This window comes from Pipistrellus kuhlii, unplaced genomic scaffold (assembly GCF_014108245.1).
Source record: "Pipistrellus kuhlii isolate mPipKuh1 unplaced genomic scaffold, mPipKuh1.p scaffold_m20_p_39, whole genome shotgun sequence".
Taxonomy (NCBI): domain Eukaryota; kingdom Metazoa; phylum Chordata; class Mammalia; order Chiroptera; family Vespertilionidae; genus Pipistrellus; species Pipistrellus kuhlii.
In genome coordinates this window covers 1,224,211-1,251,432 of record NW_023425539.1, presented here as the reverse complement: position 1 = coordinate 1,251,432, position 27,222 = coordinate 1,224,211, and the positions used below count along the sequence as shown (strand labels likewise).

The window sequence follows — 27,222 nt, the reverse complement described above, 5'->3', positions numbered from 1 at the left end:
TTACTAGTAATCAGAAAAATGAAAATTAACCAAGATTATTTTGTCCTTGTGGTTGGCAAAGTTAAAGACTGTTGCTTTTAATGTTGGTGAGGACATGGGAAAGTGATTTTCATATGCTATTTGTGGTAAACCGGTAAAGCCTCTTTGGAAGACAATTATGCAGTATTTATTTAATTATATATATATATATATATATATATATATATATATATATATATATATATATTTAATTGATTTTTCACAGAGAGGAAGAGAGAAGGATAGAGGGCTAGAAACATTGATGAGAGAGATACATCAACCAGCTGCCTCCTGCACAACCCCCACTGGGGATGTGCCCGCAACCAAGGTACATGCTCTTGACCGGAATCGAACCTGGGACCCTTCAGTCCACAGGCCGATGCTCTATCCACTGAGCCAAACCGGTTTCGGCAAATTTTAAATGCTCATAACCACTGATGCAACAATTCCTCTTCTCAGGTCCTATGTTAAGTTCTAAATGTATGTACAAAAACATATAAAAATTGTTCACTACAGCACTGTATGTAACAGTAAAAAAGAAAAAAAAAGAAAAGAAAAACAACATAGAAATAATTAATTGCCCATCAACAGGGAAAAGAATAACTAAATTTGCCATATTACACTAGCAATACCATGTAGTTGCTAAAAAGATTAAGGTGTGATGTTGGGAAAAAACCTCACAGAACAAAACACATAACATAATTTAACCGAGAATAAAAAAGATATGTGCGTATTTATCTACAAATGAATGAGAATACATAAAAAGAACTAGAAAGACACTGTGGTAGTTGCTGGCACAAAGATAAAATGACTACCTTGAGCTTGAAACATATGTTTATGTGTCTGCATACAGATGAGGTCTTCATTTATGTGTCATAGTTAGCATTAGTATGTGTCAGTCATCGAACTAAGAGCTTTATACACATCATCAAACTGTCATTCAATCAGTATTTGAGTACTTGTGTTTCTGACACTGCACTGCTCTTGTCTAAAGAAAGACAAACAAATATTGACAAGGTCCTTGCCCTTATGGAGTTTATAGTCTAGTAGTGAAGACAGATATTAATCAAATGACTACACATATATAAAAAGGAAAAGTATGCAGTGTTATAAATGTATAAAAAATAAACATGTCCTAGCTGGTTTGGCTCAGTGGATAGAACATCAGCCTGCGGACTGAAGGGTCCCGGATTCGATTCCGGTCAAGGACACATGCCTGGGTTGTGGGCTCTATCACCAGTAGGGGGCATGCAAGAGGCAGCCAATCAGTGTTTCTCTCTCTACCTCCCTCACCCTTCCTTTCTGAAATCAACAAAAATATATTTTTTAAAAAATTAAAGAGCCGAAACCAGTTTGGCTTAGTGGATAGAGCGTCGGTCTGTGGACTGAAAGGTCCCAGGTTCGATTCCGGTCAAGGGCATGTACCTTGATTGCAGGCACATCCCCAGTACGGGGTGTGCAAGAGGCAGCTGATCGATGTTTCTCTCTCATGGATGTTTCTATCCCTTTATCCCTTTTCCTTCCTCTCTGTAAAAAATCAATAAAATATATATTTTTAAAAATGAATATGACCCAGCTGGGATCTAAGGAAAGCTTTCTGAGGAAAGATTTATATGATTCTGAAGGATGAGCAGAAGTTAATTAGTTATTAGGGCACGGTGGAGTAAAGAGGAGATAGAAATAGAATTTCAGGCAGAAGAAATATAAGCGGAGGCCATGTGGTATGAATAAGCATAATGCATATCAAGAATTGAAATGGAGGGGGCAATGGTAAGATATGTACACAGATAAAAATTTAATAAAAAAAAAAGAGGATGGGGCAGGAGCAGGGGGGAGGGAGGCAATGGGGAAGATAAAGGGAGACATCTATAATACTTTCAATAATAAAGATAAACTTAAACAAACAAACAAAAGAATTGAAAGAAGGCCAATATGTCTGAAAGGGGAGTGTAATGAAAGAGGAGGCCAGAGAGATAGCAATGGTGAGATTGCAATGTCTTTACTGGCTATCTATAGTAAGAATTTTAGTCTTTATTATAAGAGCAAAAGAAACCCCGAAAGGTCTTAAGTGAGATCAATAAAACTGATTTGTGTCCTGGGTGGTGTGGCTCAGTTGGTTGAGCATTCCCCCCTCCCCCCATGCACCAAGAAGTGGTTAGAATTTTACCACTTCCTAAGTTTTGAAAGATACTTTCATTAGGTACAGAGTTCTAGATTGGCAAGTTTTATTTTGCTTTGTTTTCCTTTTAGTATTTTAAATGTGCCATTTAATTGTCTTCTGGCTTCCATAATTTTACTGGAAAAAAATATCAGCCATTTTCTTATTTTTACTTGCATATGGGTAACATCTTTTTTCTTCTTCTTCTTTGGTGTTTTTAAGATATTCTCTCTCTCTCTCTCTCTCTCTCTCTCTCTCTCTCTCTCTCTCTCTCTCTCTCTCTCTCTCTCTCTTTCTCTCTCTCTCTCTTCTTTAGAATTTTATGGCTTTCCTAACACCAATACAATGTATACACAATCTGCCTATTCATTTTCTTCGCTGTGCAGCCTGGCATTGGAATTAGTGACTGATGGCCAGCTGAGCTGCTCTTTCCACAACAGCTTTGTGGTTGTTGAGGATACGGTGTGTGCAATCTCAGCACACACAGGAAGACTGGCTACACATCAGCAGCACATCAAGTTCCTTGAAGGCGTGGACCAGAAACTTCCAAAAGCCCCTGGGCAGCATGTGCTTTGTTTTCTTGTTGCTCCCATAACCAACGTTGGGCATCAAGATCTGGCCCTTGAACTTCTGCACATCCTACTGTCAATGCCTCAATGCCTAGGCTTTCCCCAGTTCCGCCTAATTCTGACATACTGGTTTGACCGCAGACGAACTTCTTGGTCCTGTTTTTGACAATCCTGGTTTCACAAGGGTCTGAGGGCAGCCATGGTGCCACGTTGGAGCTGGCTGCCACCTAAGATTTCTTCTTCCTTCTTTAGTTTTTGGCAGTTGGAGTCTGCTGTCCCTAGGTGTGGTTTTATTTATGTGTACACTATTTGGGATTTGCTAAGCTTGTGGAATCTGTGGGTTGACGTCTTTTATTAGGTTCAGAGAATGTGTGGTGCAAAATAGGTGATCAATAAAAATTCACTGAACTTGTAGGAAACTCTTGTTTCAGTTTTTCTCTCTATATATACTGTATACGTATGTGTATTAGGCTGGGATATAAAATATTTCTTACTGAAGAGAGTAGTCAAGAGAGTTTGAAAAATACTGGAGTTAATCCTGTAAGGTCCCTTCCGAATTTGAGCACTTAGGAATTTCTGTGTACAGCTGGTAAATCTCCACTACAACCTTTGGGAAATGGCAATGTTCACAGCCTAGTGACTATATAGCAAGGCACTTCCTATTAAAACATTAACATTGATACCGAAAAAGCTAAATAGCATCCCTACCTTTTCTACAATAGTAGATTAGGAAACACTGGAAATAGCAAGAACTGCTGAATGTCCCAAAATCTAAAAATTTAAATTTAATCCTTCCATCAAAAAGACAACTTAAGGGCTAATGACACCTGGGAACATTTTCCAGATCCAAATTTCCCCGGTTAAAGCTTCCATTTACTCACTGAAGAAGCGAAGAGGAGTGAAGAAAGATATCGCTCGAAGTCTCTGCTGAACAAATTGTGTCCCGAATGGATTTTGGGAGCAAAGACCACTTCTGAAGTATGTACGATTTCCACTCATCCACAGGCAGATCCATGGTCCTTTAGATCTACAAAATGAATAAGAAAATAAGGAGTTCGGATTTCTACAAATGTGTAGTTCTAGCAAATCAAGATTTCATTCCAGCAAGCATGAAGCAAGAAAATCAATGCTTGTGATCTTTTTATTTTAGTCCTCACCCGAGGACATGCATTGAGAGAGGATGGGAGGCAGGGAGAGAGAAGGAGGGAGAGTGAGAGGAAGTAGTAAAAGGAGAGGCAGAATGAGAGGGAGAGGAAGAGGGAGAAGGAGATGGGGAGGGGGAAAGAGAGAGAAAGCTACATTGATGTAAGAGAGAAACATTGATCGACTGCCTTGGCACACCCCCTCTAATGGGGATGGAGCTCCCAACCCAGGCATGTTCCCTGACAGGGAATCAAACCAGTAACCTTTCTGTGCACAGAACTATGCTCAGCCAACTAAGCCACTCCAGCCGGGCTATTCTTGTGAAAATTTTCAATAGGTATTTATTTATATGCTGAAGAAGGCTCTATATTCTCTCACACCAGTTCACTCAACTGTCCTTTCATTTACAATAAAAATGTTTAGCCCTGGTCGGGTGGTTCAGTGGGGTGGGCTTCCTCCCCTGCATGGAAAGGCTGGTAGGATTTTTGGTCAGTGCACATGCCCAGGTTGCAGGCTCCATCCCATTAGGGGGCGCCTGTGGAAGGCAGCTAATGGGTATTTCCTCCTCATATCTATGTTTCTCTCTCCGTCTCTCTCCCTTTCTCTTCCTCTAAAAAATTCTTTAAAAAAATATTTATTAAAAGCCTACTCTGTTCCAGGCACTATGCTAGGTGACTGACAGCCACCATCCCTGTCCCCTTAGACCTCCATCTATCCCAGTTGCTCAAGCCTGAAACCTGAGGGATATCCGAGATTTTTCTTTCTATTATTATTATTATTATTATTTTTTTAAAATCTTCACCTGAGGATATTTTTTCCATTTATTTTTATTTAAAAAATATGTTTTATTGATTTTTTACAGAGAGGAAGGGAGAGGGATAGAGCGTTAGAAACATCCATCAGCTGCCTCCTGCACACTTCCTACTGGGGATGTGCCCCGCAACCAAGGTACATGCCCTTGACTGGAATCGAACCTGGAACCTTTCAGTCCGCAGACCAACGCCCTGTCCACTGTGGTCAAACCAGTTAGGGCCATCTCACTAGTTTTTGCACAGGCTACTCACTTTTCTGGGGGCATCCCTACTCTCATTTGAAGTCTACAAGGCCAATGGCCACCCATCTTTCAAGATTCAAAGTGGCACCTCCTCCGGGAAGCCTTCCCTGACTTCCCATCTGTGTGATTCCAGCACACGTGTCTCTTTCCTATCCCATGTCTACCTGGAGTTAGGCTTACTCACAGCGGAAGCTCCCTCGACAGACCGCTCGCCTCTGACGTCAGGAACCGGGTCCCATTTACATTCAGAAACTCCCTCTGTGCTAAGCTCGGGGTCCACACCCAGCATTGACTGCACTTAGCGGCAGGGCACCCGCTCTAACTCCGCTCTGGGTGACCAGCCTCTCTGCCCATTAAAGGCCGAGCCGGGCATGTCCCCACAAGCCCGCCAGCAAAGTCCCCGGAACTGGTCCCTGAAGGCCAGTGGCAGCGCCCGCGTCACCCTTTGGCGCGCCCGGCAGTTCAGCTCCCCGCCCAGCGGGCCCAACTTTCCCGGGAAGCGGCCCGGAACCTGCGCCCCGGAGGGTCACGTGGGCCGCGCGCCCTGCCTCGGCCAATGGGGTGGCCGCTCAGCTCTTAGGCCCGCCCCTGACCCGCGCGCAGGCCAGGAGGCGGAAGTGGCGTACGCGGCTCCGCGGGCCAATTGCCGTAGAGCGCGCCGGGCCCGGGAGCGCAGCCAGTGCATCGGGATCAGAAACGCGGGAGTTAGCGCGGCGCAGGCATGGGGGGACGCCTGAGCGAAGGGGCCATTGCGGTGAGGAGGCGCCTGCGAGCGGGACTGGCGGGCCCGGGGGCTGTGGGTCTTGGGGCTGTGCGTAGCGGAGGAGGGGGAGAGGAGCCGGGGGCGATGGGGAGAGAACGCGGGAGGAGTAGAGAGCGGGGACGGGGGGAGCCGCCGGGTCATTCCCTAGCATCATCGCTCTTTCTTGGAAGAGTTTTTCCTACCGTCTTTCAAACATGCTTTACGAGTTCCTGCTTAAGGATACGAAACAAAATAAGCTGCTGATTCCACCCTCTCCCACCCACGGCCACTCCCCTCCCCTTCACCCACAGCCAGACTTCTCCAGAGTGGTTTGTTTTCAGCCATTTCATTATCAGCTCCTTAACCCACTCGCATCGGTCACCCCCTGGGTCACTGGAGAAACCACTGGTTGGAAGGAACAGGGCCTCTAAGTCGCTAAACCCAACGGACACCTTTTAGTTTTCAGTGTAGTGGAGTTCTCAGGAGTGTTTGAGTCCCTGGAGTATTGCTTCCTTCTGGTGACACTCTTTTCTTTGGGCTCCTGCAGCTCATCCGGCTGGTCTTTCCCCATCCTGTTTGCATTCCTGCTTTGTAAATGCTTGTTGGCACAAGGCTGGGCTCTAAGCCCTCTTCTCCCCAAACAGTCTCCTGTTAATTGTTCACAGATTTCCTTAAGTATGAAAGACAACCTCTATAATCTCCCTGCCTACCTGGTATCTCCAGGGCATTTTAAACTCAGCGTGTCCCAAAGCAAATCCGTTATCTTCCCAAGTCAGGGCCTCTTCCCGTTCTCTATCTGGAGGAATTGCACTGATGTCTTTTAAATTATGCCAGCCAGAAATTGAGGAATCATTCTCCCCACATCACCCTGAATGTCCAGTCCATTCCCAAGGCACGTGTACTTTTCTTCCACATACATCTCTTAACTCCATCTCGTACTCTCCATCTACACGGGCACACTGGATCACTCCGTGGCTGAGCGTCAACCTGTGAAACAGGAGGGCTTGGTTAGGTTCACAGTTTTAGGGCACATGCTGGGGTTTTGGGCTCAATTTCCAGTAGGGGGTGTGCAGGAGGCGTCTGATCAGTGGTTCTCTCTCATCATGGATGTTTCTCTCTCCCTCTCCCTTCTCTGAAATTAGTAAAAAATATATTTTTTAAAAATGTATATTCTGAAAAAATGGTCTGCTGGCAAAACCCATGGCCTGTGGCCAGGCCTGAGCTACCTGCCTTTGGCGTCCAGCCTACGAGCAGATAGGAAGGCCAGTTTTGGTGAGAAAATGTCTGCCCACAGTGACTGGTTTCAGAGCTCCCAGGTCTCTAGCTTTGCTCACATGCTGCAAAATACCTTGCCATTTCAGCCATTAACCCAGATGATAACTACACCCAGAGCACATTCCTTGGAAAGCTGCAGCCAAGGTTATGCAAGTGACTGGTAATTTTCCAGAACCATTGATTTCCAAAGGTCGTTCATCTATTCATATCCTGTTTTTCAAAAGCAAAATAAGTAGAAATTTGTAATGAAATACAAATGTGGAGAGATACAAATGCAGCAGGTTTAGCATGACCTTAAAGCAACTGTAACAATATTTAATGTTATTAGACCACATTTTTTTTTTTTTTTATAGGACCACATTTTGCTTCTTGAGCTGTGGTGGATGCTATTCAATAAAAGAATGTCTAGTAATTTTTGACTAGATACTAGACATTATGACTATTACATTATTTAGTGACTGGATTGTGTATATTTCTTTAAATATTGAGTTGTCTAGCAGGCTGTTAATTTACTTGCAGATCATCTGATCCTTTTGAGACGAAATGGGTCTAGAGTAGATTTTACTCTGGACCTAGTTTAGTCCTATTTCTAAATCATGGCCTTTCTCAGGTGTCTACTGAATGCACCATGTTCATTGAGTTCTTTCCACTCTGGAACACAAATGTATGATAGCCTTTGAGGGCTCCAGTAATGATATGCATAATTACAATTCAGCCAAAGACTCAAGGGAACCCCGGTGGGTTGTTAGAGCTTCCCTGTGTAGCTCCTCCCTTCGGTATTCCTTATCCACGAAGTCCAGCTAACTCACCTCCCTGAACTCTGATCTGAACTCTGTTTATAATACTCCGTTTTAAGATCTTAGCATACTTATTTAATTCCCTAGTAGTGGGCACTATAGAGAATTAATGTGTTGTTATGCGAAGCCAATATTTTAGATGTAGTGGAGTGTATCCTTGTTGGTAAGCATGTATCTCACTTTTATGATTTTATCATTTGTCCAGAGTGATAAAAGTTAACCTAGCTTTTCGAATGACAAGCCCCCCAAAAGGCTCTTTTGACAGTGGTATGTATAGTTTATAACAAATGCTAAGCTGTAAAAATAGGTCCAGTTTTAATCATGATTTGAGCTCATATCTCACAAAAATCTGTTTTTACTCTTTTAGGCCATAATGCAGCAGGGAGAGACATCCATAAAACCCATCCTCCAAGTCATTGTAAGTAACTACATATATTTTATGTGAAGCAGTTTTTAAATTTTCATGTAACTGTAAATTACATTTGATGAAGGATATAAAGATTTGTTTACTTTAGGAAATTCTCACCATCATCACACAAAATAGGCCAGTTCATGAGAAAGGAACCAGGCTTTTAAAGGTATATATGTTAGTTTAGCCAGAGGGAGACCTTTGGAGATTCAAATCTGAGCTTTTGCCCCTCTGTTCTTTCCACAATGAAAGGATGCTGTAGTGCTACACATTATTACAAGGGCCTCCTCCTTATCTTTCTGCCCTTAGGTTTGCCTTGCTCACATCTGCCTTACAAATGGCCTCTCTGTAAAGTGAACTTGTCTGCTTAAAATTCTTCATTAGCTCTAGCCGGTTTGGCCCAGCAGAAGGGCCGCAGGTTCGATTCAGGTCAAGGGCACAATCTCGATTGAAGGCTGGATCCTCAGTCCTGGTTTGAGCACTTGCAGGAGGCAACCAATCCATGTCTCTCTCACTCTGTCTTTCCTTTTCCCTTCTACTCTCTAAAAATCAATGCAAATAATATCCTCAGGTGAGGGTTAACAAAGCAAACAAAAACATTCTTTGTTAACCCTATCATTTAAGAGGTTCTCAAGTTTTAGTGGGAATTTAAAAAATCAGTAGAAGCAGAATCATGGATTATACCTGCAGATTCTGTCTGTTAACCCTGGCGGTCTCCCTGTTACTCTCAAACTAACTGACGGTTGTATCAAGCCTTATTTGATGGTAAGGCTCTGTTTACATATTTCACTTAAAGCTGCCTCTGATTTCCTTCCAGTTGGAATTAATGACTCAGTTCTGCCCCATATTGTTACGTGCACGCTTCTCTTATGTCTCTCGGCCTCCATCCCTACCCTCATTGTAAGCTCCTTTAGAGTACGAATTTTTTTTTATTTTGTATTTTTAGCATGTTTCCTACACAGTACCTTGCATATATTAGGTACTTCGTTGTATAAATATATATACACACACACACACACACACACATATATATTTAGAGTTGGCTCTCAACAAATTGGAGTTAGGGAAGAGAACACAAGAGTATTGGCAACATTTTATTCTCATCTATGTTTGTTTCATAATATTAGTGGGAAGAGGTTGGTGGGCCAATCATCAAGGCTGCTTGTCTTTTGCTTGTATTTCAGTGTTGAGTGCATGAGCAAGCAGTTCAGTTTGTGTTGATCTAACGGCAAGCCCACTCTCCTGCCACTAAGGTTTACTTATCCCGGGGGACTGGGCAGCCAACCTGGCTAATGAACCGAGTTCTCTCTTCTAGAGCATCCGTCCCATTACCACCGGGAATAGTCCGCCCCGCTATCGACTGCTTATGAGTGATGGGTTGAACACTCTCTCTTGTAAGTATGATGTGTAAATCTCAGAATGTGTATTAAAATAATGAAAGCATACCCAGCATTACGATTGCAATAATTTGGGGCATTCTAGAAGTCTGCACTTGCTTGGCTGTGTAATTCATTCAGACAGAATTGCACCTGGCAGAGAGCGTTCTAACAATAGACTGGATCTAGTGGAAAGCTGCCACTTGGCTTAATTAATTCTCTCTAACCGGTGCGCTAGGCTTTCTTTGATTAATTTCCCTCAGGATGATATTGACATTTAGTGAATATGATGGGTTAGCTATCCTATACTTGCCTTTATGGGGCTTTATTTCTGTGTTGGAAGCTTTACCTGGGAGGAGAAGAGAGAATTTGCAGAATATATGCTTGCTATCTCCAGTCACATGTGAAGGACCTAGGAAAGATTTTTGTCATGAAACCTGAATGGTGGGGGAAAAGTGACTTGGGGAACTTTAAGAAATGCATACATTTCAGAGTAGCAGCAGCTGTTTGATGCACTGCAAATTCTGCTTTTCACTATGCAGAGTCTGTCTGACTAGTTTTAATTTCAGGAACATATTTAAGGCATTTTTCTTTGCTAGCACAGGTGTGATCAGCTTTCAGATTGCCATGGCTAAAATGTTTTTGGAGACTAAAGTAATCTCTGCTTTTCAGCTTTTATGTTGGCAACACAGTTGAACACTCTTGTTGAAGAAGAGCAATTGTCTAGCAATTGCATTTGCCAGATTAACCGATTTATTGTGAACACGCTGAAGGATGGAAGGTATGTGGTGTGTTTTTTCTGTTTTATTGTGTCGCAGAATGGGGGCTAATTTTTGAGCAGTTCATTGGATGCCAGAATTCAATTCGGAATCCAAAAGGCAGTGATAAGCTTTCAGCTAAGAATGTACAGCTATTGAATTCTCTACTCAAGTGACTAACTCCTGGCACCAGAGGGAGAGAAACATGGAAGCGATGGGAACTTCAGAGCAGGGGATTAAAGCAGAATGCAGCGATGGGCTTAACACTATTCTTCTAACCCGTCATATTCACTAAATGTCTGTTTCTAATCTGTTCAGAAGCACTTTTTTTAGGATTCTCTCTCAAAGTATCTCAATAAAAAAAGGCCACTTATAGAGCAAAAAAAAAAAAAAGAAAGATATAATATGTAATCCAGCCCTGTTTTTGCATTCTTGAGTCTTTCATAGTAAAAACTTTATCCAGCCAATATAGAGAATGTGGAGTAGCTACAGGTGCTATGTTCTAGAGACACAGGGATGAACAGAACTGTTATTTACTCATGGGTAACCATTGATAAAATAAGGCATTTTTGTTGGGGAGTGGCTTTACATTTATTTTCTCACGTTTTTAGTTTTTCATTACAAAACACAACCAAAACATATGAGGAGTAAATATGGCAAGCATTCCCACCTTAATAAGGGTATATAATGCATGTTACATTATTAGCTGTCATTTCCAAATAATGTTTTTAATTTATATTTGTTTTATATATCTTTATTCTTTCAACCTTGTGTTATTAATTTTGGATGTGTTTATAAATAGCATATAGTGAGTTTATTCTGCTTAATTTATTATTGGTCTTTTCCCCCCAAAGTTTTGTGTCTTTGCTTTACCATTTTCTCTTTTGCTGCCTTGGATTGATTGAGATTTTTAATTCTCTTTCTTCTACTGATTTGGAAGTTATACATTATATTTGTGTTTTCTTTGTGGTTATTCTTACATTTAAAAAAATCCATATATCATGTAGTTGATCTTCACCCTGATAGAATTTTGTGTTCTTGTATGTTTTGCATAACAACTTTTACAATACAAGTAATCTATGTACATATAAAAGGCGAATATGCAAAGTGTCCCCTCGGGAGTTCAACCAGAAGACAGGGAATTAGATCGTATGTTATGACCTGGGCTGACCACCAGGGGGCAGCATGGAATGAAGGAAGGCCCCAGCTGACAGCCAGGAAGGAAGGCTTCAAGGACCTGGCTGGCAGCCAGCAGTCAGGGAAGGAAGGCTCTGGCCACCAGCTGGAAGGCCCTGATCGGCCCTGTCAGGTCTAGGAAACCTACCTGTGCATGAATTTTGTGCACTGGGCCTCTAGTATATACATGTTACAAGACCCACATAAACATAAAGAAAAATAACTGTAATTCCTGCCTAGAAATAACTATGTTGTCTATCCTTCCAGTTTTTTTTTTTTTCTGTGAACATAAATACTTAATGAATCTCTATTTTCTTTTTAAAATACTTCATAACCACTGTGGTTTTATAATACCCTTTTTTTAACTTGATAGTGATCATTATTTTTACATGTCCCTAGGTATACTTCTATGTTATGTTACTTAGTATGCAACTGTATGAATTTACCATAACTAAATTAGCATCTAAATTGTATATAGTATTTTACTATTGAAAAATCTTTACCAATGTTTCCTTAAATATATCTGTGGCTCTATCTTTATATGTGTATTCAATTTTTTAAGAAAAATGTCTAGTTTAATAAAATATGACACATCCTATAATCTAAGCAATATAGAAAAGAGGTACAAAGAAGGAAAAAATAGTCTAAAATTTGTACAGCCCAGAAATAAACATCATCAGTTAGTGGGCATCATTCCCAAATATCTCTCAGTGCATATTTATCAATGATTGGCGGATACGTAGAAATATATTTGAGATTAGAATGATAACATAAATTCAGCCATGTGCCGCATAACATTTCAGTCAATAACAGATCACATATACAAGCGGTCCCATAAGACTACAATGGAGCTGAAAATTTTCTATCTCCTAGAGATATTGTAGCCATGGTAACATAGTGTAATACATTACTCACGTGTTTGTGATGATGCTGGTGTAAAAAACCCTGCTCTGCTGGTTGTATAAAAGCAAGCACATACAATTATGTACAGTATATAATAATTGATAATAAATGACTATGTTACTTACTAATGTATTTATTATATTACTAGAGGCCCGGTGCACGAATTTGTGCACAGGTGGGGGTCCCTAGGCATGGCTGAAGATCAGGGCCAATCAGGGTAGGAACTGTGGGAGGTTGGCCAGCCAGAGGAAGGGACTGTGGGAGGGAGGGATCATGGGAGGTTGGCCGAGGGCCCCAAGGAGGGAGCTGGCCCTTGGCCTCCCTGGGAAAGGAGCCGCATCCTCTGCTACCCACCCCCGGTTCCCTGTCCCAGCCTGGGGCCCAAAGGCCCCGAACGGAAACTGCCATCAGTGCCCCATGTGGTTCCCTGCCTCCCCTCCCCCCGCCCTTGCTGCCGCACTACCACCATGGTGGGTGGGCAGCCCCTGGGGAAGGGAGAGGATGGGAGCAAGACAAACCTTGTGTCAAGGGCTGACACATAGGGAGCTGCTCTGCTATGTATAAAACCCTGACTCAGAAGCAGGTCATCTATTAATGGTTTGGCACCAGGGGCTGATGGGGGCTGGCCGGCTGGGGGAGGGACTGCAGGCGGTTGGTGAGCTGCCCGAGGTTGGCTGTGGGAGTGCACTGACCACCAGGGGCAGCTCCTGTGTTGATACAGCATCAAAGTGGTGTTGCTCCCTCCAAATTCCACCGCAGACCCAATGGAGGAATGAGTTATAGCAGCTTTTAAGGCCTGCTGCCTGAGGAGGACCTCTGCCCAGGTTATGGCTGCAACCTAGGAAGATTGCAACGACTGCATCAGGAACCTTGCTTGGATTTGAGGTGATGTCACCAAGCAGTGTATAAATGGCATCTGGAAGAAGACACTCAAGAGGTTCATTTATGACTTCAAAGAATTTGCCAAGGATGAGTAGGTTGCAAAAATCAACGATGCTGTGGTTGAGATGGCAAACAGATGAAGATGAAATTATGTGATGAGGATGAAGTTGAGGAGCTTCTAGAGAGGTTCCTGAGGAATTGACTAATGAGGAGTTGTTAGAACAGAAACGCATGGCTGAAGAAGAGGCGCGGGAAAGGAAACTGCAGAAGGAAAAGAACCCTCAAGAAAATGTAGTGAAGCCCTGGCTGCTGTGGCTCAGTTGGTTGGGCGTCGACCTGTGCACCATCCCATGCACCATGAGGCTGCTTGTTCAGTTATCGATCAGGGCACATGCCCGGGCTGTGGGCTCCATTCCTGGTAGGACCATGCAGGAGGCAGCCAATCAATGAATCTCTTTCTTAAAATCAGTAAACTGCCCTACCTGGTTTGGCTCAGTGGATAGAGCGTCGGCCTGTGGACTCAAGGGTCCCAGGTTCGATTCCGGAGGCAGCTGATCGGTGTTTCTCTCTCATCGAAGTTTCTAACTCTATCCCTCTCCCTTCCTCTCTGTAAAAAATCAATAAAATATATGTTTTTAAAAATCAGTAAACTATTCTGAAAATAAAAAGGAAAACTTAGTGAAGGGTTTAGCAGAGGCTTTTGTAGATTTCAATAAGCTCCTTAAAAAATTTGAAAACATGTACTTCAACACTGAAAGGTTTTTGTTAATAGAGAGGAATGTTCGTGGTGCATTATCTGTGATGAAAAACACAAACCACCATGGACATAGTCTGCAGAGTGACATCTCCTCAAGAAGAGCCGCAGGCAGGTCCTTCAGGAGGTGTTCCAGAATGAGGCATTGTTCCCATCCCCGAGTCATGGCCCTGAAGACCTCCCAGTGGGACAAGTTGTGGAGGGGGAAGACTGGGAGATTGATGACCCTGACCTTTGTAGGCGTAGGCTAATGTGTGTGTGTGTGTGTGTTTTAAATCTTTAACAAAAAGTTTAAAGTTAAAAATAATTAAAAAAAATAGAAAATAGCTTATAGAGTAAGGATATAAAGAAAGAATATTGAGTGTGGGGAGGTAGAAGAGGTTATAGGGCGCATAAGTGGTGGTAGAAGGAAACACGACTTGGGTGGTGAATGATGTGTTACAGAATTGTATGCCTGAAACCTGTATTCTCTTATTAACCAACGTCACCCCAATAAATTCAGTCAATAAGTAAACAATACAATAAGTACCATAAAATATACACATAGATTCAGAGAGAGTTTCAGTTACTTTCCAAATGCCTTCTCTAATATATAAAAGGAAAGTGGAGACCATAGCTGTCAGTGCTTAAAATTATAATGTGCCAACATGAAAACGCTCATTATAAGGTCCCAATCTGCATATATCTGCCAAATTTGTTATTGATTGCACTTCTGTTCCCATGATGATGACTCTAGCTCTCTTTAAAAGTGAGGTGATTTTTTAATTAAGGGATAATCATTTTCCTGTGTGAATTACTCACACATGATATAATTTTTATCAACCCATGATGTACTTCTCCATATGCACAGGGACCAAAAGTGACTGTTGAGTTCTGAACCAGGGACCAAAGGTGACTGGGTTAAATGGAAACATTGATGTGATTAAATGATGGGATTATAGACTAATTTTTTTTTTTGCCCTTGTTTTTTGTTAATTTTTTAGAATAAAGTAAAATGAATATATTTTTTAAAAATTTCAGGCCTGGAGAAATATTTGTGAATTGACCATATTTATACATTGTATTCTAAGAAACATTTGCTGTGATGATGGTGAATAATAAATATTAAATGATAATTGAGAAAGAAGAAAAAATATTTTTGTACAGCTATACAATGAGTGTGTTTTAAGCTGTTACCGCAAAATAGAATACAAAAATAAAAATTTTAAGTTTATGAAGTAAAAAAGACAGCTGTGTAGTAAGCTATACAATCTAGGTTTATGTAAGTGCATGCGATGTTGTTGGCACAACACTGAAATGGCCTATCAATGCATTTCTCAGCACATTCCTCTTGGATCAGCCACGCATGGCTGTATTGTTCTTGCTCTCGCTGAATAGTTCAGTCCAAAAGCCATTAGGTGGGGCCAAGCAAGGTAGATGTGTACAGGAGAGGGGGTGGTGGCGGTGGCCTGGGCCAGGTGTCATCGCAGAGAGAGGAGGGGGTCTTGTGGGCTGCACAGGACGTTGGGTAATAACACGCATGGAGAGAGGGTGGCTGCAGCCAGTATGGGTTGTCAGGGCCTGAGTAGGGTGAGGAAGAGTCTGAGTGGCCGTTGAGTCCTGAGCCAGTGAAGAGGGCATTTGAGGATGTGGGAGTGGAGGGCAGCAGCAGGTTGTTGAGACTGAGGGGTGAGGAGGGAGTCCGAGCAGAAGAAAGGTGTCTGCAGGGCGTGGTCACAGCCCAGTCTGAGAGGATAGAATCCAAGTGGGGAGAGGAGGGTGGAGGTGGCCTAGAGCAGCAGATGAGAACATGGACAGTGTGAGGAAGGTAGGGTCCGCGGAGCAGTAGTGGGGGTGGTGACGGGATTGGTTATGTATGGGGGAAATTGATCTAATAAATAAATATATTATGGACAATGAAGCTGATCAGGGGAGAAAGAGCTGTGATGTCGCATTGAAATCGGAGATCTTGGTAAGCCCGAGGTTTTCAGTATATACTCTCAAACCTTTGTTCTCCCATCTCTGACCTTTATTTCCAGGGTATGGGGGTTGGGAGAATATCTGATTTAACTTAACCCTTTCGTGCATCTCCCAGGCCACAAAGGAGAGAATGGGCCAGTAAAGTCCGTTTACAGCTATACCTTGCCTTCCTAACATCTCAGTAAATTGTTCTATGAAAATTTTTCTATGTTTTGAATTTCTAAACAAAGAGGCCATCAAGAATGCTGATGTTGCTAAGGTGTGAAAGAAACAATGATCACAGGCAATGATCAGAAGAGGTAGGAAACTGGTTGGATAAAGGAAAAGCAGTTAGCTGGTGACAGCATAAGTGAGAAAGCAAAGATGCAGTGTGCTGACTTCCTAAAAGACACCCCTATAACCAGTGCTGACTGTGATTAGTTTAAGGCCAGTTGGGGTGGTTTAATGCATTTAAGTGTTTGTTTATAGATGAAACAGTACATTACACATGTATGGCATATAAGAAAGGTTAATATGTTAAATTAATTAAGGTTAAATTAATTCAATTTACATTATTTCTAATGGGGGAAAAATAATTGTTTTTGAACAAATTGTTTCTCAAACAGCCTTCTGGAATGAATTAAGCTTGAGAACTGAGTTGAATCCTGAGGTTCCACTGTATATGGATATAGAAAGTTATAAACGTTTAGTTTGCATGTATGTATCATATGTATATATATTTGTGTATCTGTAGTGTGTGTGTTATTTCTAGATTTCTCTATTGAGAGGTTTTGGAGCAGCAATACCCCCTTAGCTAAGAGCCCACTTAGCACTCAGATCTTGGTTTCTGAATGTCATTTTATACAAACAGAATCAGGGCTCCTAGGAGGATGTCCTCTTACAGGCTTGGAAATTACAAGATGAGCCTGAAATATCTTATTGTGCCAGGAAATAAGTAAGATGGGGCCATCAGAAGGACAGAGAAACTAGCTTGCAAGGTCTTAACACTTACCAAATCTAGGACAATTTAAAAAAAAAATCAAAATAAGTATAGTAATAGATTGCACCCTATTGTATCAAATAGGAAGGAATTTCTAAATCTACACTGGATAAGTGAATATATGGCTGAAATAGAAAGCTTTTCCTTACAGCAGGGCCATTTAACAAATGAGGGAGGAATAATGGAATTGGAATATCATAGTCTGGCGACCACCATAGTAATAATTCAGGGAACAGCAGTAGGTGCTGTATGAGCTTCCTGTGGCTGCTGTGGCAAATCACCACTCGCGTGGAGGTTTAAAACAACAGACATTTGTTCTTCCTGGAAGCCAGAAGTTGAATCCGTTTTTACTGAGCGGAAGTCGCTGCCGGCAGGTCCACAGGCTCTTTGGAAGTCCTGGGGGGGGGGGTCCATTCTTCGCCCCTTCCGCTCCTGGCGGTTGCTAGTCTTGGCTGAGGACTGCATCGCTCCGTTCTCAGCTTCCGAGGGTACAGTGCCTTCTCTTCTGTCTGTTAAACGTGCTTCTGCGTCCCTCTTATAACAATTATCCTTGTGTAAGGACACATGTGATCACTTTACAGTTCATCGGACGATCCTGGATAATCTCACCATGTCCATCCTTAGCTTTCCAAGCTCCACCTTTTTTTTCCTCAATCTTTTGTTTCATCTCATCTTTTGACTTATTTTATTGACTTTTTAGTCTTTATTTTGCAAACCACTCCTAAGAAGTATTATTCCCTTCCTTGGCCTATGCTCTAGATGGGACTCCTTATTTGTCTCTGCTTCCTCCCTCCCTTTCATTTTTATATCGATACATTGTGGTGTGTTGCATTGTTGCGATGTCATTTCTTCTTATATCTTGTTTATGCTTCATATGGACAGTTCTGTCCAGACTTCATATTTTCTCTGACTTGTCTAGGGCAGGCATAGCTCCTTGCCAACCCTCCCACTTGGGACCTCTTATCTTCCACTCCAGGCTACTTCTGAGTGCCTGAGGATGCTTTCTATCCACTCCTCCGCCCTCTAGGTTGTAGGCGAGGATGGAGAGCTTTCTGGGGTTGAGTGTACTCACAGGCAGGGATGGAATTCCATTCCCGTGGGCTTTGCCTTAGCATGGGGCATGCCTTGTACTCTCTCCTACCTGTGCTGGGAGCCGGTATGTACGTCGTGGTTTATTTGCTCCTTACCTTTTCGATGGTCATTTAGGTTTATTCCAGGCAGGGCTTTAACAATCATCCTGTGTATTACATGCTCATGCTATTATTTCTGAGTAGATTATACTGGGAATTAGTATTGTGGGGCCAAAGAACATCTGTTGTAGAGAGTACACCAATTTACATACTCACAATGTGTATGCATTTCTATTTCTGAAGAGGCACGTCCATACCTACAGAAGTTAGATTAGTGGTACCCAAGGGCGGGAGATGGAGGGGGACTCCACAGGGTTTCTTTTGGGGGTGAAGTTAGGTACTGTTGATGCTTGTGCAACTCTGAATATATTAAAAACGATTGAATTATACTTTTAAAGGTAAAGTTTATGGTATGATATCTTTATTTTTAAATTTTTTTTATTGATTTCACGCCAGGACCGGTTTGGCTCAGTGGATAGAGCGTCGGCCTGTGGACTGAAAGGTCCCGGGTTCGATTCCGGTCAAGGGCATGTACCTTGGTTGTGGGCACATCCCCAGTGGGCGGTGTGCAGGAGGCAGCTGATCGGTGATTCTCTCTCATCGATGTTTCTAACTCTCTATCCCTCTCTCTTCCTCTCTGTGAAAAACCAATAAAAATATATTAAAAATTTTTTTTTAATTGATTTCAGACAGAAGGGAGAGGGAGAGCTAGAAACATTAATGATGAGAGAAAATAATTGATTGGCTGCCTCCTGTATGCTCCCTGCAACCCAGGAATGTGCCCTTGACTGGGATCGAACCCGGGACTTTTCAGTCCACAGGCTGACACTCTATTCACTGAGCCAAACCGGTTTTGGCCTGTGCTCTGTACTGTCAGTATAATAGATATTTCTAATTTTTAAAAATATTGCTAATAATTTTTAAAATTTAAATTTTTATTAGTGAGATCAGGTATCTTTTCATGTATTTATAGACTATTTGTAGTTCTCTGAATAGCATTTTATTCTATACTTTGTTCATGTTTTTTGTGTGTGTGGGGGGAGGAACTGTTTTTAAACTTGTGATACTAGTTAATTTTTTATCCTTTATTATAGTCTGTTTATGGAATTAAATACTGACATGGAATTAAATATTTCTTTTTTAAAATTTTTTTTAATTTTTATTGATTTTTTACAGAGAGGAAGGGAGAGAGTTAGAGAACTAGAAACGTCAATGAGAGAGAAACATCGACCAGCTGCCTCCTGCACACCCCCTACCGGGGATGTGCCCGCAACCAACGTACATGCCCCCGACCAGAATCGAACCTGGTACCTTTCAGTCCGCAGACCAACGCTCTACCGTTGAGCCAAACCGGTTTCGGCTGGAATTAAATATTTCATCTGCGACTTATTTTTACCTAGGATATGAAGGAGGAATTAGCTTAATTTTTTCTAAATGGAGTCCATATCATGAAGGGCCTATAGACCCTCGTAAAGAGTTTAGGTGTTATTCTGAGTGTGATGGGAAGCCATGGGGTGTTGAGAGGGTAGCAGTGGTATGATCTGATATAACTCCAAGGTTATTCTGAGAGCTCTGCGGAGAATTGGTGGTAGGAGATGTGCAGGAGGCAGCCTAAGATGTTTCCTTCTCCCCCTCCTCCTTCCTCTCGCTCTAAAATTAATAAAAAGAACATAGTATATGAATACCCATATGTTCCATCATCCAGCTTCAAATTTTGTCACTGATATTCAATCTAGTTTTGTCTCTTCCACACTTATTCTCCTCTATAATTTTGAAACAAATCTTACATTTATTATTTCATCCAGAAATAACTTAGTATACATCTTTGAAAGGCAGGAACCCTTTTTTGTTGTTATTGTTAATCCTCACCCACGGGATATTTTTTTCTTTGCTTTTTAGAGAGAGTGGGAGAGAGGGAACGGGGAGAAAGAGAGAAACAACTAGAAACAACTATTCATGTCTGTGTTTGTATAAATAATTTATCTGAGTCAGGATCCAAAGTAAAGTTCACACTACAGTAGGAGATAGTTCTTTTAAGTCTCTGCATCTGTAGGTTCCTTCTCCATAAACCTTTCCCCCTTATTGTTTTAGTTGTTGAAGAAACCAGGCAATTCATTCTTTTTGTTGGTTTTGTTTTATTTTTGTTAATCCTGACCAGAGGATATATTTTAAAAAATATATATTTTATTGATTTTTTACAGAGAGGAGGAGAGAGGGATAGAGAGCTAGAAACGTCAATGAGAGAGAAACATCGACCAGCTGCCTCTTGCACACCCCCTTCCGGGGATGTGCCTGCAACCAATGTATTGTACATGCTCTTGACCAGAATCGAACCTGGGACCTTTCAGTCTGCAGACTGATGCTCTACTGCTGAGCCAAACCGGTTTCGGCTGTTTTGTTTTGTTCTTTGTTTTTAAGAGAGATTGGAAGGGAAGGGGGGCATCAATGTGATGGAGACATATTGAGGAGGTTGCTTCCTGCACGTGCCCTGACTGGGATGGGACCTGCAACCTGGGTTTGTGCCCTGGACTGGAAATCGAACCCACAACCCTTCTGTGCGCATGCCGACGCCCCCACCAGAGTCACACCTGCAGGGCAATATCATTTGTTCTTTACCCTCATGCCGTTTCTCACCGTCTGGATGTTGCTGGTTATATCCCTGTAAAGTTGTAATAGATTTTTATTTGTGTTTTCTGTACATTTGGGTTGGTGTATGCTTGTGATAATGCTGCTGGATTCATCTTGCTAACATTTTATTTAGGATGTATGTATATTATAAAACAGTTTTTGTTTTTTAGTGTGTTTTTTCTAAGGTTTTAGTATTAAGATAATGCTAAGTGATTGATAAGACTTTTTTTTTTCTTCTTTTTCTTTTAGGAAGTAATTTGTATAATTTTGGAGGGAAATATCTACCACTATCTATCTATCTGATAATTTTTATAGAGAATTTGTATCTGATTTTCAGGATTAGATAATTTTAAACTTACTTTATTGAAATGATATAACCTTGATATGAAAACCTGATAAAAAGTAGCACAAACTGATCATTTGTATGTAAAAATTCAAACTAATGGCCATCAGATCACTTAAAGGATGCAGCATGGTGAAGTTGGGTTTATCACTCCTTAAATATTGCTTCACCCATCCACCTTTTACAAGTTTTTATCTGTGTTGCCACTACCATCACTTCTTTCCTGTTGGCCTCTGCCTCCACTTGTGTTTCCCTGAAATTCCTTTTTTCATGTTGAGTTTTCTCTAAAATATAGCTGTGATCATGATGTTCTTACAAGTTTGTATAGAGCAACAACTGTGGACCAGTTGTGCATTAAGCACGAGAGGACACCTGCCCTCATCGAAAGTATAGTCTAATAGGAGAAATAGATAATTAGCTCATGAATATGCACTATAGATACAGGGGTGGGCAAAAGTAGGTTTACAGTTGTGAATGCAAAACAGAGTTTATTCTTGTATCATTAATTATTGTATTATTTTCCATATGAACAACTGTAAACCTACTTTTGCCCCCTACATGCATGAATAAATAAATAATGAACATATATTTTATCCTATATAATAAAAGCATAATATGCAAATCGACCAGACGGCAGAATGGCTGGTCGGCTGGTGGCGAGCAGGCTTCACCAGGCCAGCCAAAGCGCTTGCCAGTGGGCAGAGGGAGGGGATGGTGATTGGAGAATGGAGGGCACCGGCGGCAGAGGAGGGTCTATCAGGAGTTGGGGCCGGCCAGTTGCTCCTGCAGAGGGAGGTCAGACTGCAGCTTAGACCCACCCCCCACAGAGCGGTCCTAAGCCGTCCGTCCTACATCCCCTGGGGGCTCTCAGGCTGCAAGAGGGCACAGGCCAGGCTGCGGGGCCCCCCCCCCACCCGGTGCACCCGGTGCATTGGGCCTCCAGTATATTGTAGTAATAATTTTACGTTCATGTATGTTAATTAAACCCCAGAGAACTGAGCTGAAGGAAAGCAATCATGGCCATAGAAAAGAGGATAACAGAAACCTGATCTAAACCAACATTTAGGGAAGTGTCTCTTGAAGAAGTGATATGAGATGAAAGCCAAAAAAATGAGCATTAGATGAGGCAGAATAAGAGAAGGCCACCCAATCAGAGTGCATATGCAAAGGCCCTGTGGCAGGAGAGGGCACGGCATATGTCAGACGCTGACAGAAAACAGTGAGCCCAGAGAGCAGGGATCCCGGGGACCTGTGTGAGAGGAGCTGGGGATTAGCAAGGCCAGACCGCACCGAGCCGGAAGGCCATGCGGAAGGGTTTGATGGCCTGTGGTCCTTGGGAAGTTATTGCTGGGTTTTAATCAGAGTTCAAAATAGGTCAGAGAACTTAGATAATAATTACTTAAAAAGAAATCTACAGTCATACTGGTTTTCACCGGGAAAGGTAATTTGGATAAGTGTTATGTTTCTAAAAATAGATAATCGCCTGTTGTGCCACATATTTCTGCGCTTATCAATCTAAATTCTCATCATATCATTTGCTCCTTGAAGGTACGGTACATCCTAAGGACACTGCATTTTAATTAAGGGACTAGATGAGAAATGAAAACCCTGCGATCATAAAAAGCCTTGATAATGATACGGTGAAAGATTAAGGGAAATATTTATGTAGGAATTGCTATCATGTATTTCTCAAGTTACTCAGTAATGAAAAGCAGCTGACAAAGGGAAATAGTTTTTATCAAAATGATTATTGGGGGAAAGCTTCTTAAGCAGCTTGTCATGTGAAGGGCCTCTGAATTTATTTTTTCTAACTCGTTTCTCTTTCTTTGCCTTTGTAGGAGAGTAGTTATTTTGATGGAGTTAGAGGTTTTGAAATCAGCGGAAGCAGTTGGAGCGAAGATTGGCAATCCCCTGCCCTATAATGAAGGTAAAATGCTTTTTATAGGCTGTAGCACTCAAATGAATACCTCTCTATAGAGCTGGAAGTCTACCTTTTGGATTCAGTTTGATTTGTTAGTCTTAATAAAACTAGTGATTTGGGGGCCTGGGACCCAGGTTCTTTCCGTTTCGTTCAGGACTGAAGAAATGATGATTAGATTCCATAAAGGAAAAATCTCTCCTCTGTTTTTCTCATTACTCAACACTCATATTTCCAGCACTTCTGTGACTAGATGTAGGGAGAGTTTTCCCGCTCTAACCAGTTCTTGAATTCCCTGTGGACACCCGCTGGGAGTCCTATAATTCAATTCGGCTCAGTTCGGATACTGCCTGCTCGGAGTTAGCATCAGATCCCGCAGGCTGACGGCTCCATCCCACAGGGCCTCTCCCTCCAGAAGAGCTGTATCAGACAAATTCCGCCAGTGCAGCTGGAGCTCAGGTTGGGAGACAGATTACTGGTGCTTCCTATGCTCGCCATTTTCCCAGAATCCTCTCAACGGTGGTTATCTTTTTATTTTTTATTTATTTACTGATATTAGAGAGAAAAGCATTGGTTTGTTGTTCCACTTACCGTGTTTCCCCGAAAATAAGACCTAGTGCATAGAAAGATAAGACATCCCCTGAAAATAAGACCTAGCGCAACTTTGGGAGAAAAAATTAATATAAGACACTGTCTTATTTTCGGGGGAACAGGGCATTGATGCATTCATTGGTTGCTGCTTGTATGTGCCCTGACGGGGGATTAAGCCCGCATCCTGGGCGCATTGGGATGATACTCTAACCATCTGGATCACCTGGCCAGGGCAACAGTGATTTCATATGTTTATAAACTTTCAGCTTAAAGATAGTTCCATCTGTATATACACTTGGAGATCTTTCTCTCTTTTTAAATAAATATATATATATAATTTTTTTTTTTAATGTATTTTATTGATTTTAAACAGAGTAATTGAGAGGGACAGAGAGTTAGAAACATCGATGAGAGAGAATCATTAATCAGCTGCCTCTTGCACACCCCCCACCGGGGATGTGCCTGCAACCAAGGTACATGCCCTTGACCGGAATCAAACCCGGGACCTTTCAGTCCGCAGGCCGACGCTCTATCCACTGAGCCAAACTGGTCCCGGCTTTAAATATATTTTTTATTTATTTCAGAGAGGAAGGGGATGGGAGAGAGAGACAGAAACATCAGTGAGAGAGTATCATTGATGAATCAGCTGCCTCCAGTACACCCCACCCTGGGCATTGAACACACAACCTGGGCATGTGCCCTGACCAGGAATTGAACCACGACCCCCTGGTGCATAGGTCTGTGTTCAACCAGGAAGCCATGCCAGCTGGACCCTTTTGACTTCTATTTTTAATGGTTATAGAGTGTTCTATTGTGTGCCTGCTCCATAATATAACGAGCCCTTTATTGATGGATACTTGAGTTGTTTTTCCATTGTTACAGTACTACTGCAATGAATAACTTTGTATATATGCAGGTCTGTGGGCAGATGGGGTTTTATTGCCCGAAGTGAGATTGCTGGATCAGTGGGTAGAAAGGCAGTAGGTATGGTTGGAGTCCCCACCATGGAATGGTATCATTTTGCGTTCCCACCAGCAAGGCATGAAAATACTGGTTTCTTCACAAGTGTGTGAAGAAGCTATGTGAACATGAATAACATCCTCTCTTATTAGAGCTCTGAATATGTGCCAGTCTGATAGGTGAACACTGGCACCTCCATGTAGCTAAGCTACATTCTGAGCAAGGTGAGCATCCCTTTAAACACTTAAGGGCTTTTTATTCCTTTGAACTAACTTTTGGATTATTTGTCTCTTTTTTTTCTCAATTTCTAAAAGAGTTCTTTAAAAAGTTGCGGGGGGTGTCAAGTATGGCTTGGTGGTTGAGCATTGACCCATGAACCAGAAGGTTAGGGTTGGATTCCCAGTCAGGGCAAATGCCTGGGTTGCAGGCCCGATCCCCAGGAGGGGGCATGCAGGATGCAGCCAACCAATGATTCTCTCTCTCTCTCCCTTCTTTTCTCTGAAATCAACTAAAACAACAACAACAAAAACACATACTTAAAAGTAGAGGGAGATCAATTCATTTTCTCTGATATGAGTCACAGAGTCTTTTTTATTCTGCTTATGATGTTTTTGCTATGCAGCTGTGGTTTTGTTTTTATAAGTTGAATTTTCTAATTATTTTATTATTATGACTTTGGGATTTGAAGCTGTATTTAGTAAGGTCTTCCTTGCTCCAAAGTTAAGGCATTCACCCATGTTTTATTCTAGTACCTACAGGATTTTATTTTTTACATTTAAATAATTTATCCTGCTTTTGTCTTACCATTGTGGTTTCTTGGTTTGTAGTGTTTGGGGCTTCGCTTTCCCATAATTTAGAAGTTATGGATTTTCTTAGTTCCCCAGTTTCATTAAAGATGTAGTCTGTATACGGGCGTTTGGATCTGGTGTGGGGATTCTTTTTGTTGCTCCATGTAATTTTTAATAGAAGTGGGTAGATTTGGGATTAGGTCAGTAACCGTGCTTCTTCCAGAAATGGAATCTCTAGATTTTATTTTATTTTTTATTCCTCACCTAAGGACATGTTGAGAGAGAGGAATGGTGGAGAGAGAGAGAGAAACATCAACCCTTCCATTGGCTCCCCAACTAGGGATCAAACCTGCAGCCCAGGTGTGTGCCCTGACCAGGAGTTGGCGTATCTTACTCTCAGCTTTTAGGAAGGCCAGCTACCACAGCATTTCTCAGCATCTCCAGGGAACCTTTGGATGCTGTGGATGTGAGGGAGAGACGATGGAACCCAATGTTATCACCTTTGGCCAGATTTCTAATGTTGTCTTTTTATTTTATTTTATTGATTTTTTTTACAGAGAGGAAGAGAGAGGGACAGAGAGTTAGAAAAATGGATGAGAGAGAATCATCGATCAGCTGCCTCTTGCACACCCCCCACTGGGGATGCGCCCGCAACCAAGGTATATGCCCTTGACCGGAATCGAACTGGGACCTTTCAGTCCGCAGGCCGAGGCTCTATCCACTGAGCCACACCGGTTTCAGCTAATGTTGTTGTTTTCATGTTGTATTTAATTGAGTGATTGTTTGGACATTTTGTGTTTCAAGGGCAAAAGCATTTGGAATAAAGATAAAGGGTTAAAAGTTAATTACTGCTTGGGGTTAGGACTGCAGTATAATACTGTGGGGAAAACCCCTTTGTTTCAGTACCCAGTTCCACTGGTTCTGCCCTTTCTTCAGGATCTGTTTAAGTGCAGGAGGATGAGAACATTTTTCTGTTTAGGGTTATTTGCTATTGAATGTCTTTGTAAGTAGGTCAATAACGGGTGTTACTTGGGCCATGATAGAAATGGCTTTGTTACAATGATTGCTACCAATTTCACAGAAGTGTTTGCTAATTGTCTATCGTGAGAGCAAGGGAACTGCTATTAGTGGGCAGGGAACTGAGGTTAGGTGTGTATCCTCCCATCACCTAACCCAGAATCTGTGACATATCCAGTGATCAGTCAAATGATTGACTAACTCCAGCCAGAAATAGCCAGAGGAATTCCAAAATGTGCACTGAAATCGTTCTAGGGTACTAGTACTATCTACATCAAATAAATATTTATAGGATTTTCAAAATGTAGAGAAATGAAATTTCAAACATAATTCCTATTTCTTACAAATACTGGATTGGGTGATTTTTAAATCTCTCATATTAACCACTGTATATTTTTGTCAATATGTATATTAGCTCTATGTACCTACACTATTGCTAGCTATAATATTTTACTTAGACTTCAATTTCTTACATGATACTTCATAGTATTACTTATTATTAGTAGTTGGATTTTTCCCCCCCAGCCCAATTCTGTCTGTTTCTGCCAGCAGGAAATTATAACTATTGGATTGACTCTTTATATTCTTTGTGCCTGTTGTTAAGAAAGCACTTGTTAATAGAAATTGAGTTTTTGTCACTCTGTGCACTCCATCGTGTGTTACCTAATTTTTATCTGCTGGTGGCTCACTTACCATTATAGTGATAATAAACGTAATAGACCCTGGTCGGTTTGGCTCAATGGATGGAAGGTTGGCCCCAGGTTTGAAGGGTCCCCAGTTTGATTCCTGTCAAGGGCAAGTACTTCAGTTGCCGGCTTGATCCCTGGCCCTGGTCAAGACATGTGTGGGAGGCAAACAATTGATGTGTCTTTCTCACGTTGGTGTTTTTCTCTCT

At 41.8% G+C, this 27,222-nt stretch overlaps 2 protein-coding genes across 10 annotated transcripts in view; one reads left to right on the top strand and one right to left on the bottom strand.

Moving 5' to 3' along the window:
• SMYD4 (SET and MYND domain containing 4) overlaps positions 1 to 5,465 on the bottom strand; it is a 29,190-nt gene extending 23,725 nt beyond the window's left edge. For 2 of the 4 annotated variants that reach the window (XM_036408438.2, XM_045571008.1), the window contains exons 1-2: positions 5,127 to 5,463; positions 3,627 to 3,772 (exon numbers count right to left, since the gene is read on the bottom strand). In XM_036408438.2, the coding sequence (XP_036264331.1) occupies positions 3,627 to 3,760 (134 nt within the window). In that variant the 5' untranslated portion in view covers positions 3,761 to 3,772; positions 5,127 to 5,463. Of the gene's footprint in view, positions 1 to 3,626; positions 3,773 to 5,126 lie in introns of those variants that run through there. The other 2 variants (XR_004982743.2, XM_045571009.1) reach the window with 2 other exon arrangements.
• A 79-nt stretch (positions 5,466 to 5,544) lies between these two features.
• RPA1 (replication protein A1) overlaps positions 5,545 to 27,222 on the top strand; it is a 47,603-nt gene continuing 25,925 nt past the window's right edge. For 2 of the 6 annotated variants that reach the window (XM_045571010.1, XM_036408539.2), the window contains exons 1-5: positions 5,546 to 5,696; positions 8,124 to 8,174; positions 9,481 to 9,559; positions 10,214 to 10,322; positions 22,892 to 22,980. In XM_045571010.1, the coding sequence (XP_045426966.1) occupies positions 5,664 to 5,696; positions 8,124 to 8,174; positions 9,481 to 9,559; positions 10,214 to 10,322; positions 22,892 to 22,980 (361 nt within the window). In that variant the 5' untranslated portion in view covers positions 5,546 to 5,663. Of the gene's footprint in view, positions 5,697 to 8,123; positions 8,175 to 9,480; positions 9,560 to 10,213; positions 10,323 to 22,891; positions 22,981 to 27,222 lie in introns of those variants that run through there. The other 4 variants (XM_036408542.2, XM_036408541.2, XM_036408540.2 and 1 more) reach the window with 3 other exon arrangements.